Here is a 19,176-nt window from a genome sequence, read left to right as displayed (position 1 = left end):
TTCGGTGTTTTCTGCAGAAGCTTCTGGAAACAAACAGTCGGCGCCATCTTGGTTCAAGTTACTTTGAGGAGTCTCAGGTTTGAAATGACTGACTTGACCAATCACGATCGGCCATATGAAGCCTATTAACCAGAGCAGCCAATAACAGTGATTTAAACAGAAGGGCCTCCTTCTCTACTACCATGTGAAGATTGAACCAATCACAGCCGATAGTACAGATGACTGACGCTTCAATAGCCAATGAAATTCTGAACACACCAGACTGCCTCTGAAGTGGCTTAACAACAGCTTCAGTCACCTCAAATCAATGAATTCAGGTCTAACAGGGATATCACTCACATTTTGAACTGATAAATATAGAAAATGGCCTCAATTTAAAGATAAGATATAGCCAAAATATAGTATAAATACCTTAAATGTGAATAATGATGCCCAAAATTTAGATTCCATGAATATAAATATAGATATTTATGTATATAAATATACGTCACATTGCCTTTTTAGGTGAGCACCTAAACATGCCATTAGAGACTTTGGGTCTGCCTCGGATCGGCCTTTCAGGCTCATCTTTACTGGGCTGGTGGGGGTACTAAGTGACAAAAACACCAGAACAAGAAGAAATTCTAGACCAAAAACACATGAATGAATGGTATTCATGAAGGTTCGTCGTATTCTGTCTCTCTGATTCTCTCCCACACCGATCATTCAGACTGGATCAATAAACGCTAACTCAAACCTCCTCCACAGGAGCTTTTAACAGTCACGTTTCAGTTTGTCTCCAATGCTTCTTGGATGTATTAACTCTTCAATCGATACCCAGTCGTCCGATCCGCCCGACAGGCTCGATGTGAGTCGCTGTGAATGTGTGTTTGTGCCGTCATCCTTCCATTATGATCCACTCATGTTTTAAAATCCCACTCAGCGCTGTCGAGCTTTGAGCATGAGAATTGATTTTAGTAAATTAGTGGTATTTTCCATTCAACATTAAACTGTTGTCATAAATGTGCCTGAATAGACTTTTTTCACAGCAGACATCAGAGAAGGAAAAGCACAGGTGTTACTAATAACATCAACAACGGCTCCATTTTCATCATTCGTGTCATTATGTGTCACAGGTGAGTCGGTCTGCTCAGGTTAGTCTGCTGTACTCTACCTTGGTGGGATGAACGATACCAAAAGAGTTGGACTCAGGAAGCTGATGCAGCTGCAGTTCTGTCCTGATGGAGAACATTCAGAAACCGTCAGAAGACGTCAAACATGTGTACGACATGAGCTTTCAGAGCCTTTAACAAAGTGAAAGCACCAATATGACACTGTGGAAAAACTCTGCTACAAACAAAAGTCCTGCATTCAACATCGTGCTCAAGTAAAAGTACACAAATACTGTCAGCGTCATGCAGTAAAAGTACACATTCTGCAGTAAAATGTCTCCTGTGTCTGATCTCTGATTCTTTCTCTGAAACTTTACTTTTATCTTCGATTTTGTTGGTGAAATATTAAATATTTGGACTAAAAACATCATTTAAATGAGAACAATCGTTAACTGGTTTATTATGTTTTTTATGTGGTCTCAATCTGCAAAGTAACTCGTAACTACATCTGTCAAATTACCACATCTCCATCTTAAGTACCAGTACCTGAACATTTTAGTACAGTTTGTGAGTAAATGTACTTAGTTACTTGCACCTCCGGGGATTACCTCATCTCTGTGCTGAGTCCTGCCAGCATCTGAGAGAAGACCAGGAAGTTACTCTCTCCCTGAGTTTTCTGACACACTTTCCATTTGTCCAACATCATCGTCTGATGGAGCAGCAGGAGGAGGTGGAGGAGGGAGCAGAGGGAGGCGTGAGTAACTCTGCATCAGGGTGGCCATGTTTGACTCTGTAAAGTGTGTGTGTGTGTGTGTGTGTGTGTGTGTGTGTGTGTGTGCGTGCGTGCCTGTAGGTGTCCAGCAGCAGCCTGTCCAGCGTGGTTGAAGTCCAGAGTGAAGACCATGGCAAACCGAGACGAGGCGTCGCTGTGCTGCGAGCTGACGCAGCCGAAAGACTTCATGATGGTGAACATGGCCTGGACGCGCTCCACTGGGGACAGAACAGAGGAGTTAACAGCCTGCCCGGCGAGGCCGTGAGCGCACGCAGCCGCTCTACTCACCGCTGATCTTCTCCCCGGTGGTCCCGGCTTGTTTGAGGAGGGCGTGCACGAAGGCCTGGCACGCGGTGGTCTTGCCGGTCCCGCTGCGTCCCACCGCGCACACACTGTGGTCCCTCCTGGTGCCGACCATGGACACGTACACCCGTTTGACCAGAGCAGCCAGAGCAGGAGGAGCGTCCCACACCGACTCCCCTCGCCGAGACTTTGGAGTCTGACAGAGAAGAAGGAGTCAGGAAGTTAAAGACAGGTTATTTTCCAGAGGCGCCTCTGAACGTGGAGCGCTCAGGGTGAGTGGACTTCACCTTGCTGTGCGCCTGTAACGGAGGCCAGAAGTTGACCAGGTTGGGTCCGGCGTGCGTGAGCGGCATGTTGGCTTTAGCTCGACAGCTCAGAGTGTGCAGGACTCCGCATTCGTTCACGCTCTGCAGGTCGCTCAGATCCTCACACAGGTCCAGCTCTGATGGGTTGCACTGTGGAGGAGGACGATGGAGACGCCGTCAGTCCTCTGAAGTGTCAACGGCACAGAGGGACACTGAAGGGAAAAGGACTGAACTACCTTCTCGATCTCATGCTCCGTCACGTCGTGCAGTGAGCCGTCGCTCTGCAGGCGGACCCTCACTCGGCCCTCTGGGAGTTCAGGTGTGCCTTCATCTGGCTTCAGATGAGTGGCTGGAACAAGTTCATACCAACCAATCAGAGAGCACCGATCTCACTGATAGAACACCTACAGGTAAAGCTGTCCACTGCAGAACACCTGATATCAACCCTGAGTCACCACAGATGAATGAATGAAAAACAGCAGAAGATTTCCCTCTGAAAGGTCGTGAAGTGCAAAGTATCATAAGTACTTGAGTAAATGTACTTAGTTACTCTCCAGCTCTGATGTTTGGTCGTGTGTTTACGTCTCTCTGAGCTTTTCCTGAATAATTCTCTGATCCCTGCATGTAAAACAGCGGGGTCAGGGGTCAGGGGTCGGGGATCAGGGGTCCATATGAAGGTTTAATGGGATCAAAGCAGTGCGGTAGATGGATGGATGGATGGATGGAATGAACAGATGGATATTGAGCAGATTGGAGCAGCAGCGTCAGGAGCGACTCTGCTGTAGCTAACACACAACATGATTTGTGGGTAATTTCCCAGGCTCACAGATTAGAGGAGATTAGCAGAGGACTCTTCTAATCCACACACGACACTGTGTTCACACTCGTCTTCGTGGCCAAAGCAGCAGATTATGTGTTGGATGTTTATGGATGTAAATACTACAATACCCATGAGCCTCTGCTGCTGTTACTGCAGAGAAGAAGTCAGTCAGAGCTAATTCCACAGGTTTTGTTTGGATTTTAAATATTTACAGAGTTAATGCAGAACTGATCCAGGATCTGAAGGTCAGCTGGTTTAAGGCGATGTAAGCCCGTCATTACTGCAGCAGGTCACAGAATTTAAAGCTCTGTGATTGGCTGCTTCTTCACAAATTTCACTTTCTATGCATGTAGACGTTTCTGTTTGGGAGTTTAATGTGGATCCAAACTGCAGAAGAAGAACTTTGTCTATTGATTAACTCACCTGTGATCAGTTCAGTGGTCATTCATGACACGTTAACATCATTTAAGTTTTCTTATGTTTGATGATGTTTAAACAGAAATCCAGTGTGTGTGTGTGTGTGTGTGTGTGTGTGTGTCTGTGTGTGTGTCTGTGTGTGTGGTTGTTTTAATGACTCACCGAGGGTGAAACCGTCCTTGTGAACATACCACACAGTTCCAGCTTCGTACCAAACATCCCTCACCTGAGAGAGAAACAGGGGAACGACAGTCACCTCTGGTCAGAGCTAGGCTAGCTGTTTCCATCTGTTTCAAGTCTTTGTGCTAAGCTAAGCTAACTGGCTGCTGGCCGGAATCGATCTTCTCATCTGACCGTCGGGAGAAAAGCAAACAAACAAAATGTTTCCCACAATGTTGAACTTAACTCATCAGAAGACAAAGTTGACTCGTCTGTAAATGAAAGCGTGAACGTGTCAACCCCTCCAGGAGCTCGCCTCACACTCACCTCCCTCCTGACCTGCTCGGTTATCGTTGCGTCCGCCTGCCTCCCCTCTGGCTCCTGCCTCTCCTCTCTCTTCTCCACCTGCTTCACCTCCTCCACCCTGCCCTGTTTCTGCACGGTCTGTGGCTTCTTCTTGCTCTTCTCTGACATCACGTCCTGTTGCGGCTTTGGCGGCTCCGGGGTCACTTCCTGTCTGGTTTCCTGTTTATCTCTGGGCTCAGGAGGAACTATGAGCTGGCTGTTGTCGACCAGCTGCTGAGCCCGGAGGGACATCTCGGCCTCCAGGATCGGAGGAGTCTGATCGGGGAGGAGGAACTGCTGCACCAGGTTGTTGCTCAGTTTGTTTGGCTGCAGGAGGAAAGAGGAAGTTTCAGGAAGAGTTCAGGAAGTGCTCTTCTTCTTCTTCTGGCACTGTGATGCCACTCACCGCTCTCTCGTCTTTGACCTCCGGCTCTTTCTGTTTGGTCTCCTTCTCGGTTTCTCTGACCAGCTGTTTGAGGAAGCCGCCCGGCAGAGCCGACAGCGGAGGAGGAGGGACGGCCGTGGCCACCGGCGTCTTCTCCTCTTTTATCTGTGGTTTCATGGATTGATGCAGCAGGTGAAGCAGACAGACAGACAGACAGTCACTGTGTGATCGTGATGTACGATGAAAGCACACTGGACATGCAGCTTCATTCCTCCCCATGCAAACGTAACAGCTCCTCAAAAAGCATTTAATCAATAATTGTCTCTGAAGCGCTCTGAGTAAACAGTTCTACGATGTACTTTAACATTTATTCGTGCAGGTTTGGAGATGTTTGTCTCAGACTTTCCCTCCACTCGACTCTCACACTCCTAAAAAACGACATTTAAAGGCTTTAAATTCACACTCAGCTTTTCTCAGTGGGTCCATGGATGTACAGCAGTTATTTCACATTAAAGACTTCAGAGTTTTCTGGTCTGAGGTGGGCGGGGCTCCGTTGGAAAAAGACGATGTCATGCACCAATCAGCATGCAGCATTTAGCTCACAGTTCTGGCTAACAGGTTAGCTGAGTGTTAAACTCTAATACAACACCTGAAAATGTTTTTATTTAGATATTTACTGTTGGATATTCAGTCATGAATATTTAATCAGTTTCTTTTTCCCGACTAAGAGTTTCAGCAGCTTTAAAAAATCAACAGAAACTTGTTCTTCAGTTCCTCATAAAGCTGCAGAGATCAGTGTTTTCAGAGGGACGAGGACGCTGTCAGTGAAGGACGATGTTTTCAAAGCTCTGAGCTGCAGAGGACGTTTCATTCGCCTGCTCTGTGTGAGGGTGAAGGTCAGTCAGTCGAAGGCTTTAGGTTTAGATCCTGTTCTGTATGTGTGAAGCGGCAAAACGTGGATACTGAATACATCGACGTATTTCTGCAAACGTTCACTGCAGGCAACTGAAGCCTGACTCAGGTGTTTAAGAAATTCAAGACAGTTTACTTTATCATCATGTAACCACCAAAAGTGCAACCACACACAGGGCTGCAACCATCCACCCCACCCGCAGAAGTGTTGGGAGGTGTTTAATAAGCTAAGCTATGCTAGGCTAACCATGTGCTAGCACCAAATGGTAGACAAGGCTGGAAAATAGATGGTGCAGATAAAGAAGCGGGTTGTTCTGTCAGGAGAACAAAGCCGGAGCTGAAAGCAGAGTTTAGATCCACGTTCAGGACGTGACCAGAAACACCACCTTCCTACACCCTGAACACCACCAACAAAGTGCAGTCAGATGACTTTAGTGGTCTAACACAGTTCAGGTCAGTGATTATAGCCGACAGGAAGCAGGAGTCAGACCTCTCACCTCCTCACAGAGTCATCTTCAACCAGAATCTCCTCGACTCTCCACAGTTAAGAATCGTTTTCAGTTTCCAGCTTTAGAGGAAGGATGACTCAGCGGGTCTGACGGCCGCCATGAGGGAATGAGAGTTGTCAGACAGCGAGGCGGCCAGAGGCCTGACATTAAACTGACAGGTTTCACCTGCTGACACCTCAGGGAAAATCAAAAAGGTCAGCAGAGGACAGAGGACAGGTGTCCCCCTTCTAAGACAGAGCTGCAGAATGAGAGAGTTTGGCAGGAGGCTGAATTTAACACTATGAACAGACTTAACATGAGTCCAGCACCGAGGCCAGATTTAGACCAGGACCCACACGAGGGTGCTCGAAACTGCTTTTGTTCTTCTGTGCTGGATGACTAACCGGAGAAAAGGTGTCAAAAAACATGCGCTGGAGTGTGTCAGGCCATGAACTGCCGGATCTGTTTCAGAGGTCATGAAGAAGATTTGAGTCCCAGCGTGGTCAAACAACGTGTTCAGACCGTAACTTCAAACAGAAAAATCAACTCTGTCTCTTACGTTAAAGGACACGTCTGCGACAAGTTGGTCTGGTATGACTGTTAGCTTAAAGCGGCTAATGTTAGCAAACTTGAAATATATATTACTGTGTGACTTACTGCACATTTGTGGCAGTTTGTTAACGGTTTAACTACAGGTTTCTAACTAATACTTCAGTATATACATCAGTATTATCACGTACAGGAAGTTACTGGAAGTACTTCTTCTGGACAATATTGTTATTATTATGTTATTATTACTCATGTTAATGTGGCTCATCAAGGCGGAGCTGATTCTATTCTAACATATTTAAAGTAGAAACTTGCATGTACTTTATGTACTTTTTTTTGTATTTTTAGAATACAAGGCTTAACTTGTAATGGAGTATTTTTACATTATTGTGGTACTTTTACTTCAGTCATGCAGTAAAAATATTTCCCCTTCATGTTCAATGTAAGTAGAAAGTCATACATGACATTTAAGCACTTTTCTGAATGGAGGATGTATTGATTGCAGAAAAAAGTATTGATTATCAAACATTATTCAGTCTGTGGCTTTAAAAAGCTCGAGCTCGTCCAACGAACATGCAGGATGACTAACAGACCAATCGGCAGCAGGCGGGCTTCACGGTGACGTGTCAGGATGATTCAGGGTTAGAACAGAGGGTCCACTCACCATGTAATCAATGCACACACACACACACACACACACACAGATTACATGTTAGTGTCTGATGAACGCAGCATGCAGTAAACTGCACCTCCCTTCTTCTCCCACAGTTTCAAGCGTGAAGACAGTGCCATGGTTTCACTGGGGGAGGGGGTGGGGGGGTCAGGGTTCAGGGGTGTGTGGGAGGGGTCACACGGATGTCAGCCAGGTGTGATGTCAGAGCGGCGATGTGTGTGTGCGCAGAGGAAGACAAACAACCTGGTGACAGAGAGACAGTTAGATTCACTGTGAAGCCGAGAAAACGATGGAAGAGACACACACACACACACACACACACACACACACACACACACACACACACACACACGCACACGTCACGGCCACTTCCTGTCCATTGAGGCGTCTCTATTATGACTCCTCGTCTTTCTGTCAGGAGGTCAACGGGCTCTGACGTCACATGATCAATACAGTCTTTGTCGGCTTTTCAAGCGTCTTCATCTCAACATACTGGACACACACACACATGCACGCACACACACACACACACACAAACGCACGCACGCACGCACGCACGCACGCACACACACACGCCTGCTGGACAGTGAGGAACCTGCTCAGATGATCTCACATAACAACATGCAGTCCGTTCGTCTGTTTTCTTCCTTAAACTCACATTCATTTCCTGAAAACTTGGATTGTCTGTCACGTTTCTATAAACATCCACGTCAGCCTCTCGTCATCGCAGAAAGTGTCGTGCGCTCGGCTCCAGTCAGACGTTTGAAGCGTCGTAGAACTGAACCTGCGCCTCCAATGAACGACGACGCTGCTTTCTAAACCTGTCAGACCTCTCTGCTGCCTCTGACTCACATCACTGCTTATTAATAATCTGGGTGGCAGGACTTTGCCTCATCCTGCAGTGCAGAGGTCACCTGTGGGGTCCCCCAGGGGTCCATTCTTGGCCCTTTACTGTTTTCAGTTCACACGTCACCTCCGGGTCTGTTACCTGTCTGTAAATCCTTCAGACGTCTCCTCTGTCACGTCACTGACAACCCAACAACTTTGTCATGTTTTACGCTCGTAAAACCGAAGTGATGACCTTTGACCTTAAGGTACAGAAGAGGCTGTGCTGAGAGACTTGATCATCACTGCCGACAAAGTGTACAAGAGGCTGGAAATCCTGCTGATTTTTAATTCTGAAGGATTTAACGTAACAAAGACGCCGCTGAGAGAAAAACCTCCTTATTCTCTGTTTCCAGCCGACTGTAACGGTAAAATCTGACCACGTTCTGCCGTTCTGGCCTCTTTGCTTTGGTTACCAGCAGCCCCCAAAACTGACTTTAAATCGACTTCCACTGGGAGTGATGCCAGCTGCTCAGCGCCCTCTTTTAAATCACTGTGAAAGACTCATTTTACTTACTTAAACGCTGGCTTTTAATTCACTTCATCTCATTAATCAATGTGCATTTTATGTCTCTCGTGAGGCTTTTTGGACAGCCGGCCTTTCTGCCCTCTTCTCATGTGTCAGTCCAGTATTTTCAGCTTTCTCATCTCATCGTGGGAGGTGAGCTCACGTTAAGTGTTTGTCTCATTTTGGTGGCATGTGTCTCACTCCAGCCCCGTCCTGTCAACTGCATTCAGGCTGCATCAGACAGCATGAAATGCCGGCCTCTCATTGGGCGACCGGTCCTGTAAACAACTCGACAGCTTTGACGGGACGAGGCACTCAGCCAATCAGGACAGCGCTTCTCCTCACGCCAACAAACAGCAGCAAATCATGTTTTCACTTTAAATCCAACTGGTTTATTCTCACAGTTTCAACATAAAACTATGCTACAGCTCGTCAGTGACCAGGCTCAAGCTGTAGATCCCACACGAGTGGACACGTTTATGACCAATGAGGAGAAATCTGCTCCTAATGAGCCACCAGAGGCAGAAACACCATAAAAACCAAGTGAAGCAGACGGCGTCTGGGCTGCTGCCACATTCGGTCTGAAGCCAATGTCAAACCTCACCCGGCCCCTGGAGCACACAGGCCCCGTCAGGCCCCGTCAGGCCCCGTCAGCCCGGCCCTCAGACAAATCCTCTATAAATAAAACCTGCAGAATGTCTTCACGTCTGTGGACGGCGGACAGTAAGCGACACACACGGCGGCGTACCTTCCAAAGTGGCAAAAAAGCGGCTAAAAGATCCAGAAGGCTGATGAAGATCCCGTGAGGCCGAATGAGAGTCCCGCTGTCTCACAAACAGCAGCAAAGACGCACAGTGAGCAGGACGGACCGAGCCGGGCATGTGGTCAGAAATAGAGCCACACACTGTGATAAGCAACACGGTGGGCTGGCGGCTATAAATATCTGCAGGAGGGGGTGGGGAGGGGACACGACCCTGTTTGGAGAGCTGCTAGATGCCAGATCACAGAGGAGGACACACGAGACAGCTAATGAGACGTGAAAAGACGCACAGTCCACAATGAATGTGCTGGTTTTAACATTTTAGCTGCATAAGAGGCGACTTTTCTGAGGGTGTTTGAGTGCAGGGGGTGGGGGTGGGGTGGGGGGGTTCATGGAGGCCGGCTGTTGGACGGGGGACACGAGCGCACATGTGCAGATCTGCAGATCAGCTGTCCGCTTTGATTGACAGCTCCAGCTGAGGTGAGGAGGAGCCTCCTGGTTCCTGTGAGGAAGAGGAGGAATCAGCAGAGCTGGCTGCTGGAAACGTGTTGACGTACGAATAACCTGAATGCAGCTTTCATTCAGCCTGTTAGCGCTCGTTAGCTGCCCCAGGACCTGACTGAAATGTCTCCGCTAACAACTCTGATGATCGTCAGCTCAGAATATTACAGGTACAATCTGCAGGTTACCACAACATTCAAACATGGCCGCTCGTCCACAGCTGGACACCGAGGCTCCCGGTCTGACAGGTTTTTTTAAGTCCTGACCTCACCTGTGCGTCCTTTGATGCGTCCAAAACTAAAGGACATTCCCATCAGCCTCAGCTGTACTTTGTTTATTGCTAACTACAAAATGTTAGCATGCTAACATGCTATCTAAAGTGCACCGAGCAGCTTTTAGTGTGTAGTGAGTTCACACTGGACTAAAAACACTTTTAAATGTGCTCTCCATGGACATTATTCTCCCATGATGCAATGCACAGGGACAGGTTCCGTTACAGGCTGAGATGAATTGTCGGGTGGTGAAACAGCTGCAGAAAGATCTTAGAAAGCAGAAAAAAGAAAAAAAAAATTTTTAATGAACATTTGTGAAGTTCAGCTGCTGAGAGTTTGACTAAAGTCTGACATCATACGTGTTACAGACGCTGAGTCATCCTGTTAGTCCAGACCTCGATTGGTTTGAGCTGACTCGTTAGTCTCCTCTCGTTGGACCACTTAATGACCTTCAGGAGTTTTCAGGAGGTGAGGCGGGTGATCAGAGTGACTCAGCAGCGTTCAATTAGCTTCAGCTAACATGAGCCCCCTCCTGCAGGGGCTCCATGCCCCCCAGAGACAGTGTGTGCAGCACTGTGCTGCTTTGAGCTAAATGCTAACAGCAGCATGCTAACATGCTAATGTGTACTGTGTCATGCTGCAGGTGAGTGTGTGGAGCAGCTGAAGCTCAGGATGGAGGTTTGTACATCTGGACGTCAGTTGGTGATGAAACCTTTAAAGAAGTAAACATCCGTTAACTTCCTGCTCGGTGTGAAGCAACAGAACATGTGAAAATATTCCTGGAAATCATCAAAGCTCCTGCCGGCTCCTCCAGGTTCATCTGCTTCTGGGTCGTTGATTTCGTGTCATGAATTGAATTCAAAGCCTTGGAGGCATCATGAGGACACGCTGAGGTACATTAACTCTGCACACGGAGGCTCATTTCAGCCACGAAAACGCTCAAATACATGCAGAGTTTAGCAACAAAGGACCAATGGGGCTGCTAAAGGGGGGGGGGGGGGGGGGGGGTGTCTACAGATGGATGGAACTGAAAGTTTCTCGGGTTTCTTTCTCTCCTAAAACTCCACTTTTACTCTTTTCAGATATTTCTGAAATGATGAATTTCAGCTGATCACGATCTCAGAAACCCTGCAGACATAAACGATCCCTGCTGGGCTTCACGTTAGCATCTGCTGTTAGCATCCATTAGCATCTGCACCCAGAACATCCAGACTGTGGAGGTCAGAAATGTTAATGTGTTAAATCCACAGTGGAAGAAGAACTCAGCTCATTACTTCAGCACAAGAAGTAAAACCACAGGGCAGAAATACTGCTAATACTTCTACTGAAGTAAAAGTACTGAGGTCACTGCAGAGCGCCACCTTTCAGAACACTTTGTACTGTTGGATTAAGATTTCTTCCTTTGACTTTAGCTGCTGAATGTGGAGCTAATGTTCATTTACTATCACTCCACACACTGAAGGGGAGCTCATGAATGTCCTCTGGGATCAACGAAGTCGTATTCATGTCTCATATTCCTGCTGATTGATCTGTTGATGAGGCGGAGCATCGAGCAGCAGAACACGTTTCAAACATTCAGTCGGCTGGAGAAGCAAAGCAGACGTGACAGGAAGCAACACGGAAAAAGATTTTTATTCATGAACTGTTTGTACAAGCAGTCCAACACGCAACTTCCTACCTGTCTCCAAAAAAAAAAAAAAAAATCATTGAAATAAAATAAATTTAATAATAATCATTGAATAATATTATCAATTATATATCAGTATTATCATAACCTTAATGGCAATAATAACCCAAAGCCAGTAGTATCTGTGTTTGTCTGTGGCGTATGAAACAAAAAGAGTTTCTGATGTGTAAACCGGAGGAGTTTCTACAGCGAGCGCTCGGCGGAGGGCTCGTCCACGTGGAGGACAGAAATCCACGCACGCAATAAATATGAAAGAGCAAAGAGTCCGTATTCAAACAAAAATAATCATCTGGAACTCGCAGGTACAATATCTAAAGTCTTTATGTGCAAGATTTGAGCTGAAGTCTTCACCACAAACAAGTATACTCACATCAACCCCGACCTCCCCGAACAGTTTCATGTTGTTTTCTACATTAAATCTTAAATAAACCTAGAGCTCTTCATTCATATACACATATATTTATATATACTTTGATTTTTTCCTGTATGCCATCCTTTGAAATCGTCGTGTGTCGAGCGTGTGAGTCTGTGTGACCAAAAAAAAAGAAAGAAAGCCATAATGAAGCGCACGTACACACACACACACACACACACACAGGTACGCACACACACACGCACGCACACACACACACCTGGAAAAACGTTTGGTCACAGTTTTGTACCCTTCAGAGACTCCTTCCACTGCACAGTTTGTGTGTGTGTGTGTGTGTGTGTGTGTGTGTGTGTGTGCGTGCGTGTGTGCGTGTGTGTGTGTTTTGGCCGTGTCTGCGGTGAGAAGGGTCAAGGTTCAGAAAAGGAGGCTTCCCATTGGTTCCACTCAATCAGCAACAGTTATTTGGCACATTGAACAACTATTAAGTAACACATCGGGCTAAAAAGGTGCAACAACATAAAGTTCGCTGAAAACAATAAAAACCATTTTGGTTTACAAAAATAAAAGACACCTTGAGAGGTGACGAAGTTTCTCTATAAGACGAAGAAGATCTGCCCTGACGCTTGAAGGCGACACACAAAAGAAATCACGACGCGCCCATCCACCTTTTCCTACTGCAGCGGAAATGAATGACGTCACAGACGAGGACTCGACTGCATCAAAGTAAAAACCCTGAAATGAACCAACGCCTCCACCCACAGGCCGCCTCCGCCTGCTGCTCCGCCGCCTCGCTCTAACATCGCCTCTGGCCGCCGCTCGAGGTCGAGGCTGATGAAAGCTGCGCTGAACTCCACCTGAAACGCTGACGGCAGGTGAGCAGGAGCTGCTGGAGCACGGCGTCCGGCCTCCACCTGCGGGCGGTGCTGCCCCTGCATTTGTATGCACGCTCCACCTGCAGCTCCAAACGTTGATTTCACTCTTTTCAGACCAAACCATCAAATAAAATACTCTGATTATTCGATATCAGCTTTTCAAACGCAGGTCACGTTTTCTTTCATGACCTGGAGGCCCGACCTGTGAGGGGTCTCTGCAGGCCGCACAAATGCATTCTGGGAAACGCAGGCCGGCTCCACCTGCTCTGAGGCGGGAAACAAACAGACATTCTCAAACATCAGAGACGATCGTTTGTGGCTGTTTGAGTGTTTGAGGCTGGCCCACCCACCCACACCACCCACAGACCTCCCAGCGGGCAAACAAGCCGCCTCCTCCTCCTCCTCCTCCTCTTCCTCCTCCTCCTCCCTCCCCTTAAGTCCCCGACAATGCAAACACGTTGGACTAAAACACTGAGATGCACAGAGAAAGGGTTTCTTATATACACCCCCCCCACCCTCCTCTTCTTCATACACAATAGTTACACCGTTGTCCTTGGTTACTGATCCCCAGGTATACCAGTCTTCATGGTTCCCATAGCAACCGGCTGCTGTATGTCAGCCAATGGAATCTCAGTCTCTATGGTAACTGGCTGTACAGGAGCCAATCAGAAAGAGTCTGTGCTTCCTCGTACTTCCTGTTTTCTGCATTGGAATGATCAACCACCACCTTCACCCACGAGCACCCTCCGCCTCCGTGTGCGAGGGGGCGATCGCTGCCCCCGAGCGGGTCCTCTGGCGCTCAGGTGACTCAGGTAAATGTTGATGTTGGCACTTTACGCACTTCAGAGGGAGGGAGGGTTGGAGGGAGGGGCGAGGAGAACCGGTCGAGCAGCCGCCTCCTCTGGCAGAAATTTGATCCCCGAAAGCCGCAACGCTGAAGCCCATCAGGTCTCTGGCTTAGCGGGGGGGGGTTTGGCGGAGTCCAGGCTGCTGCGGGTCCCGGTTCACAGAGATCCACAAAGAGAGGCCCCCATCAGACTGACCTGATTCAGACAGAGCGAGGTGGTGGGGGTGCAGAGAGAAAAAGAAAGACAGGGACAAGAGAGGACCGGCGTCCGTCCTCGTCACATTCATGCAGAGGGTCTTCACATGCTGAGTCCTCCGAACGCCCCCTCCTCGCCTTGTGGCCCCCCGTCCTCTCCGTGAACTGGCAAGGTCCCATGGCAGACAAAAAAAACTATCGCGCTTATTATTGGTGATCGTGTGTGTGTGTGTGTGCATGTGTGCGTGTGTGTGTGGTGGGTAAGAAGCTGGTGGGCGTGGTTCAAACACACTGCGAGGCATCGTGGGCGGGCGGGCGGGCGGCGGGGAGGTGTCAGGGCCTGAGGGCCAGAGTCCTGCGGCTGATGATGAGGGGAGGTGGGATGCAGGGTGTGTGTGTGTGTGTGTGTGTGTGTGTGTGTGTGTGTGTGTGAGAAGGTATGTATATGTGTGTGTGTGTGTGTGTGTATTCACAGGCCATTGCTATTGCGGTGTGTGAGGGGGGGTTTGGAGAGCTCCACCACGCCGGCCCGACCCTTCCCGATGACCTTGGGGGCGCGGCGCAGCAGCTTCTGGGCCTCTGTTAGCGCCTCCGTCAGCTCCTTCTTCCACTGCACGAACTCGGGGTCGCTCTGCGGACACAAGAAGCAAACAAAGCCGTCAGCTCCTCGCCGTCGTCTCGCCCGGAGAGACAAACATGGCGGCCGGCGCTCCCACCTCACACTGCAGCACGAACTGCTTCCCCCCTTTGATGCGCAGCAGGATACACTTCTTGTCTTTAATCTGCGTCTCCTCCACCGTCACGATGTGCTCCATCGTCAGCAGGTTTTGCTGCAGATAAAATCGACCAATCACAGATGAGCAAAGGTGAGGCGCACCAAGCAAGGCTGAGCTGCTAGACTACAGCTGACAGGTGAGCACAGGTGAGCACAGGTGACAGAGCTGCAGGATTTATCAGCTGAACCAGACTCCACTCGTGACGCCGCACATCAAAACACAGCGGCGGCGAATAAACGGCGTTCGTTCCTGGAAGGTTACGGTTCACCTTCAACACTTCCTGTTGAGCCTGCGTGCACTCAAAGACTCTGAACAAACCGGAACGTGTTTCTGTTTCTTACTTCTGATTCGGATTTTGGGTCATTTGAGTTTTAGACAGCAGACGGTGGGATGGGGGGGGCGGGGGGGTCATGTCAGCTCTGTGAGTCACAGATGATGCATCATCGACCTCTATTAAAACTCATCATCACTGCTGTTCTTCATCACCCTCAACACACACACTGACTCTGCAGCAGAGGAAGCGTTTTCACATGTGGAACCATCTGTGAGGCGTTTTTAAAGGTTTCCACCTTCAGAGGGAGCCAATGGGCTCGGAGCTGAGGACACAGACAGGAAGTCAGACGGTTCGTTTACGATCCTGTTTGCTTTCTAACCCTGGACATGCAGACAATGATCGCTGTCTAAACGTGGACAGGATGAGACCTGAAGCTAGGAGGATGAGTCATTTTGTCCTCTGATGGAGACGGGAAGGGACAGATTTGTGAAGTCTTTAAAAGTCAAAAGACACTTTGAAACTCCAACGCACAGAGTTCCTGCACCTGAACGCCTCACAGGGCAGCTAACAGAAGCAGCCTGGGGGGGGGGGGGGGGCAGACTGAAGCAGGGAGGACGTCTACACGTCTAAAAGACAGCAGGGATGCTGAGGACATAGCGGGGATGCTGAGGACACAGCGGGGACCTGGACCTGGTCTTAACACTCACCCTGTCTTTCAGCATTTTAAACTGTTTTAGCCACTTTTCCTTCAGTGGGGACAGACAGACAGACAGAGACAGAGACAGAGACAGAGACAGAGACAGACAGACAGACAGTCAGACGAAGACAGACAGTAAGTAAGAGACAGACAGACAGACAGTCAGACGCCAGACGAAGACAGACAGTAAGTAAGAGACAGACAGTCAGACAGACAGACAGTCCGACCGTCAGAGACAGGCAGTCAGACAGAGACAGACAGACAGAGCCGCTGTCTTCAGGACAGACAGTCAGAAAGCGACACAGGCAGCGGTGCAGAGCTCTGATTGGTGGGCTCACCCGTGACTCGCCCTCCCCCCTCCACTCCACCCGGTTGGGGAACAGGTAGAAGTATCTGCGCTGCCACTGCGTCAGGAAGGGGTTCCCCAGCTTCAGCATGTAGCCGTGCATGATGCAGTCCTTCCCCAGGGCGTAGTCTGCGGAGGACACACACACACAAGCACACGGTTAGCACGCCGCCGCTGCCGCCCCCGCGGCTCAGAGCGCCGTGTCCCCTGGGGAGACCCTTACCCTCCTCGTGGCCCAGCTGCTTGTTCTTCGCCCTCTTGCGAGCCTCGTTCTTGTCCGTGTCCGAGTTGACGGCCTCGTAGACCGTCTCCGCCACCTCCTGCTGCCAGCGCTCCGATATGACCAGAGGGAAGTTCTTGTACAGCTCCTGGTCGCTGTCCAGCAGCTGCGGGACAGACGGGGACAGAGGAGGAGGTGAAGGAGCGGAGGACACTGCTTCAGCCTCACGCTGTCAGTCAGGCCGAGCGTAAACGCTGCAGTGACCGTTAACAAGCTGTGTGTTTGTTCGCTTTCAGACATTTCGCTCAAGCTGGATTAACATCAGCTCCACCCTCCTCCTCCACCTCCTCCACCTCCTCCACCTCCACGCTCGTGTCACCACACGCAGTTATTTCAATTATTGCTGGTGCGTTAATGACGAGGCCGTCGGGGGGAGTAAACATGTCTTCTGTCTTTGTTTCCCTGAGTGTCAGAGGACGAATTACTGCTGCTGCAGCCACATTAAAGTTAATGAAGGACGCCTCTAATGTTCCAGGAGGAGACGGGGAGACACTTTATGTCTCTATGAAGACTCCACCACGTTATTACTGCTTTCATTTTCCCACTTTAAAAACTCAGCGTGTGTGGCTGATAGACAATCTTTACTCATTCCTGTGCTGTCAGGTTTTGTACTGCAGGCGTCTAATAAGAGCTGACGTATGAACGTGTGGTGATCCGTTCATCCGTCAGAAAACGGTTAAAAACACCAGTGATTCATCAGTTATGGAGCAATGGTCAGTTACTGGTCTGTGGACGGACTGACGGCTCGGGCTGAGGTGGAAACGAGGAGAACGAGCTACACGCTAACTCTTAATGTTGAGGTTATCGTGACTCAGACACATCGTCAGTGACCGATGCTAACAGGAAGCGGCTAACACACGTGGCGTCTGGACGCGCGCCTGTTTACCTTGATGCCCTTGGTGTCCTCCTCGTCAAAGGAGCCGATGTCAAAAGCATCTGCGGCGTTCACCTCCCCCCTGGGAGGAATGAGAGGAGGAGAATACTACAGAGGGAGAGAGAGAAGAGAGGGGCGGTGTTCAGGGAGGTGAAGAAGAAGAAGAAAGTGACAAAGGAGGATGAAGGAGAAACGGGAGTGAGAGCAAAACAACAAGGCGACAGTCCCACGGCAGCGCTTCCCTGAACTGATGGGTTACCATGGCAACTGGATCTGTACTGGTCTAATGACTGGAGCTGCTGTCGCTTCAGACGCAGCGCCGACATCTTCATCACGCTGCCGATAACCAGGCCGAGCTCGACACGACGACGTGTTTCTGAGCTGTTAGCACATTTCTGCTCGGTGCAGATCGTTTCATCTGAACTGTGTTTCAGCCAATAATCAATAATCAATAATCAAGAGACCAGAACGATCAGAAACAAGATCGTTCAGGAGTCTGCAGACGATGTTCATGGCTGTCAATGTGGAAACATGTCGAGCAGAGAGGAAGATACAACCTGACCAACAGATTATCTGTTCACCTCCAGCTTTTAGTTTCAAAATGACATAAAGGAAAAAGAGCCTGAGGTCAAAGTTCAGCCTCCTGCAGGTTCAGGTCCTGCAGGTTCAGGCCCCTGCAGGTTCAGGTCCTGCAGGTTCAGGCCCCTGCAGGTTCAGGCCCCTACAGGTTCAGCCTCCTGCAGGTTCAGGCCCCTGCAGGTTCAGGTCCTGCAGGTTCAGCCTCCTGCAGGTTCAGGTCCTGCAGGTTCAGGTCCTGCAGGTTCAGGCCCCTGCAGGTTCAGGTCCTGCAGGTTCAGGCCCCTGCAGGTTCAGGTCCTGCAGGTTCAGGCCCCTGCAGGTTCAGGTCCTGCAGGTTCAGGTCCTGCAGGTTCAGGTCCTGCAGGTTCAGGTCCCTGCAGGTTCAGGTCCCTGCAGGTTCAGGTCCCTGCAGGTTCAGGTCCCTGCAGGTTCAGGCTTTTTGGAGCCAGTTAAGACTCTTCAGGTCTTGTTTGGGGATTTTCAGATTGTTTCTATCAAAGGCTTCTCGTTCTGAGGTCCTTCAGACGTCCTGCATGTCCTGCTCTTTGAGGTTACTGACCATGATGTTTGGGTGGGGGGGCTTCGAGGGCACAGACCAAACCTTCAGCTCGGTCCTCTTCAGGCAGCTCGCTGAGGATGCTGAGGTGTGTTTAGGATCATCATGCTGCTGAAGACGTCGTCCTTCTTTCTCTACAGACACTGAGATGACTGACTGGAGAATCTATTCGTCCCTCCACCACTGAACCCCCCCCCCCACCACCCACTGCAACACAAGCCCAAAGCCTGATGGATCCTCCCCCACGCCTGACAGCTGCAGAGGTGTTCCCTTTATGAAAAGTTCTATTTTAACTCCATCAGTCCACGGGATCGTTTCTGTTCCTCTGCAAACATCTGACGCTCAATTTTGTGTTGCAGACACAGAAAACTCTTCCATGAAGCTCACTGGTTTGTCTTTCTAACGATCCTACGAGCAGCTGAAGGGTTTCTTGGTCTGTCAGAGCTCAGCTTGACCTCCACTCTTTCTTTAACTGACTTCTTAATCACAAACATCAGCCTGAACGCTCTTTGCTGTCTTCTGCTGCCGCTGCTCTTTGAATGTTCAGAGTTCAGGCAGCTGCTCAGAGGCAACATGGCTGCTGGTTGTTGGGACGAGGTTTGAGGAGTCGCAGCGTTTGTAAAGCTCTTAAATTTGCATCAGCTTCTGCTCACGTGAATAATCAGTCACATTTAC

General features: G+C 49.3%; 2 protein-coding genes across 5 annotated transcripts in view; both read right to left on the bottom strand.

Moving 5' to 3' along the window:
* The window catches only part of LOC139348390 (unconventional myosin-XVIIIb-like), a 34,833-nt gene extending 25,340 nt beyond the window's left edge, over nucleotides 1-9,493 (bottom strand). For all 3 annotated transcript variants that reach the window (XM_070988428.1, XM_070988430.1, XM_070988429.1), the window contains exons 1-11: nucleotides 9,361-9,493; nucleotides 7,291-7,462; nucleotides 4,619-4,753; nucleotides 4,195-4,539; nucleotides 3,871-3,934; nucleotides 2,708-2,820; nucleotides 2,454-2,621; nucleotides 2,152-2,362; nucleotides 1,939-2,081; nucleotides 1,700-1,800; nucleotides 1,154-1,217 (exon numbers count right to left, since the gene is read on the bottom strand). In XM_070988428.1, the coding sequence (XP_070844529.1) occupies nucleotides 1,154-1,217; nucleotides 1,700-1,800; nucleotides 1,939-2,081; nucleotides 2,152-2,362; nucleotides 2,454-2,621; nucleotides 2,708-2,820; nucleotides 3,871-3,934; nucleotides 4,195-4,539; nucleotides 4,619-4,753; nucleotides 7,291-7,338 (1,392 nt within the window). In that variant the 5' untranslated portion in view covers nucleotides 7,339-7,462; nucleotides 9,361-9,493. The remainder of the gene's footprint in view (nucleotides 1-1,153; nucleotides 1,218-1,699; nucleotides 1,801-1,938; nucleotides 2,082-2,151; nucleotides 2,363-2,453; nucleotides 2,622-2,707; nucleotides 2,821-3,870; nucleotides 3,935-4,194; nucleotides 4,540-4,618; nucleotides 4,754-7,290; nucleotides 7,463-9,360) is intronic.
* Nucleotides 9,494-13,495: 4,002 nt separating this feature from the next.
* Nucleotides 13,496-19,176, bottom strand: part of grk3 (G protein-coupled receptor kinase 3) — a 43,470-nt gene continuing 37,789 nt past the window's right edge. Inside the window, exons 17-22 of one of the 2 annotated variants that reach the window (XM_070988425.1) lie at nucleotides 17,379-17,474; nucleotides 16,436-16,598; nucleotides 16,205-16,341; nucleotides 15,877-15,915; nucleotides 14,836-14,949; nucleotides 13,496-14,750 (exon numbers count right to left, since the gene is read on the bottom strand). In XM_070988425.1, the coding sequence (XP_070844526.1) occupies nucleotides 14,589-14,750; nucleotides 14,836-14,949; nucleotides 15,877-15,915; nucleotides 16,205-16,341; nucleotides 16,436-16,598; nucleotides 17,379-17,474 (711 nt within the window). In that variant the 3' untranslated portion in view covers nucleotides 13,496-14,588. The remainder of the gene's footprint in view (nucleotides 14,751-14,835; nucleotides 14,950-15,876; nucleotides 15,916-16,204; nucleotides 16,342-16,435; nucleotides 16,599-17,378; nucleotides 17,475-19,176) is intronic. The other variant, XM_070988427.1, reaches the window with a different exon arrangement.

This window comes from Chaetodon trifascialis, chromosome 20, assembly GCF_039877785.1.
Source record: "Chaetodon trifascialis isolate fChaTrf1 chromosome 20, fChaTrf1.hap1, whole genome shotgun sequence".
NCBI classification, from domain to species: Eukaryota; Metazoa; Chordata; class Actinopteri; order Chaetodontiformes; family Chaetodontidae; genus Chaetodon; species Chaetodon trifascialis.
The sequence above is the reverse complement of the archived record's forward strand: the minus strand, read 5'-3'. Positions and strand labels throughout refer to the sequence as shown.